Source organism: Coenobita brevimanus, chromosome 83, assembly GCF_032717465.1.
Source record: "Coenobita brevimanus isolate Jiangsu-jjx chromosome 83, ASM3271746v2, whole genome shotgun sequence".
NCBI lineage: Eukaryota > Metazoa > Arthropoda > Malacostraca > Decapoda > Coenobitidae > Coenobita > Coenobita brevimanus.
In genome coordinates this window covers 12,641,312-12,643,811 of record NC_137036.1, presented here as the reverse complement: position 1 = coordinate 12,643,811, position 2,500 = coordinate 12,641,312, and the positions used below count along the sequence as shown (strand labels likewise).

Sequence of the window (2,500 nt, the reverse complement as noted above, 5' to 3'; positions counted from 1 at the left end):
AATATCACATTAATAATATTCTGCATCCCGGCGGCCTGTGCAAGGAGAGGCAGTCCTGAGTTTGTTTCGTAAGACTTCTAGAGGCACTACTTGTTTCGCTGTCCCTTCACTGTGCCTGCCTCAAGACTGTTCTGGTATTTTGTGATTTCGGGATATTGATTTGTTTTCCAGGGGGAGGGTGAGTGTGACACTATGAGAGGTTGAGGCAGTGACGTCTTGAAAATTGCACACACACACACACACACACACACACACACACACACACACACACACACACACACACACACACACACACACACACACACACACACACACACACACACACACACAATTCTGAGTAAGCAAAACATGCCACAGCCATTGCCTACTAGAAGCCGAGCGATAAAGGCACCTTGAGGTCACGGTGACTGATCTGGTGCAGGTCACCTTAGGTCATCACAGTCTATAAGTCCACCAAGTTTGCTGGCTCTGGCTTTAATCCTTCCTGGTAAATTAGCTGACATCCGCAATAGCCGGAAAAGTGCCAAGTTTTGACCCCAGGCGATCTCAGAGAATAATCCAGCGATTGGCACCATACTCCTTCCCGCACCGCGTCCGCCTTAACGCTGTGTTGTGTCTAATGTCACCTGCTGGCCTGGGAGGTGCCGGAGATGGCCTGGCGGAATTAATTATGTGCTGCGGATAATATTCGGAGATCCTGTTGACAGACTGCCACCATAGTTGGCCAGAAATGGACAGATGACCGACAAAGTTGACCAAGTTTGAAGGCTCTACGACAAACAGCCTTTGAAATATCACAGTCTGTAAACAATATTAACTATAATATTGACAAGAATATTAAAACTTCCCACAGGGATGTGACAAGTTTCATTAAAGGTAAAAAATAAAAGTACACGCTCGGGCACGTTCCACACTTGTGAGTAGGACACGCATTCTAGCGTCAGAAAAGGACGCTCCCTAACACCTTTTCGTAGGTCATTTATTTTGTTCCTGTGGGAGATGTTGTATGCAAATGATTTGGTGTTGATTGCAGAGAATGAAAGGGAGGAGAAGGAAAGATTTAGGAAGTGGAGAGACGGAATGGGGTACAGGAACTTGAGAGTAAATGTGGATAAAGAAAAAGTGATGGTAACTACGGCTGGGGGACGGTAGTGTGCAGAGGGAGTGTGGCCATGTGTGGTTTGCCACAAGGGTGTGGGAAGTAACTCCATCTTGTGCAGTGTTTGTGATAAGTGGGTGCATAAGAGATGTAGTGGTATTAGAGGTAGACCGCGAGATAATGCAGTGTTTGTGATAAGTGGGTGCATAAGAGATGTAGTGGTATTAGAGGTAGACTGCAAGATAATGCAGTGTTTGTGATAAGTGGGTGCATAAGAGATGTAGTGGTATTAGAGGTAGACTGCAAGATAATGCAGTGTTTGTAATAAGTGGGTGCATAAGAGATGTAGTGGTATTAGAGGTAGACTGCAAGATAATGCAGTGTTTGTGATAAGTGGGTGCATAAGAGATGTAGTGGTATTAGAGGTAGACTGCGAGATAATGCTGATTTCATGTGTGTGGTGTGTCAGGGAGAGCAGGTGGAGATTGTCAGGCGTGAAAGGATTGATCTTGCCAGTGAGTCTCTTGAGTGTGTGGAAGAGTTTTGTTATTTGGGAGACATGTTATGTGCTGGAGGTGGGGCTGGAGCAGCTCTGTGGCTAGAGTGAGGAGTGTGGCTGTGCGTTTGTCTTCCTCTTTCACGAGGACGGTAATGGATATCAACCTAATTCTTTTCGCATTAGGTCAGGGTAAGTCCAGGGAGTGTCAGAACAATACCAGACAAAATCGACGCGAAACTGACAGAAATGACGACACGAGAAAATACACAAATTTCATTATTTCGACTCTCTGGTGAGAACAGGTCATTGTGGGTTGAACAGCGGTATGGAAACAAAGATATTGGTGTTTGTAAATATTCTGTGATGGAGAGGATATTGATTTCAAGGTTAATTTTTGCAGCAAGCACTAGTTAATGTATAATATCAAGTTCTGTTGGTAAATTAGTGAATAGGTGTGTGTGTTTTGTAGTTATCAATTGTTCGGTCATGCATTAGAGAGAGAGAGAGAGAGAGAGAGAGAGAGAGAGAGAGAGAGAGAGAGAGAGAGAGAGAGAGAGAGAATGAAGAAAGGTAGATAAACCAACAGACAGACAGATAGATAGATAGATAGATAGATAGAGATAGAGATATAGATAGATAGATAGATAGATAGAGAGAGAGAGAGAGAGAGAGAGAGAGAGAGAGAGAGAGAGAGAGAGAGAGAGAGAATTATTAGATCTGTTACACATTCTATTCTTTCATATTTCCCTGTTGTATAATGATGATGATGATGATGATGATGATGATGATGATGATGGTGATGCTCTTGTCCCTCTCTTCCAGGCCAGCGTGTGGTGTGGTGTGGTGCTGGTGTGGTGGTGTGGTGTGGTGGTGTGTGTATCATCACCCACACCACAAACAAA

General features: G+C 44.2%; 1 protein-coding gene across 1 annotated transcript in view; it reads left to right on the top strand.

Moving 5' to 3' along the window:
- Positions 1-1,080: 1,080 nt before the first annotated feature.
- LOC145409924 (cuticle protein AM1199-like) overlaps positions 1,081-2,500 on the top strand; it is a 7,031-nt gene continuing 5,611 nt past the window's right edge. The window contains exons 1-2 of the mRNA XM_080280185.1: positions 1,081-1,128; positions 2,421-2,500. The exon at positions 2,421-2,500 is cut by the window's right edge and continues 69 nt beyond it. Of these exons, the coding sequence (XP_080136311.1) occupies positions 1,081-1,128; positions 2,421-2,500 (128 nt within the window). The remainder of the gene's footprint in view (positions 1,129-2,420) is intronic.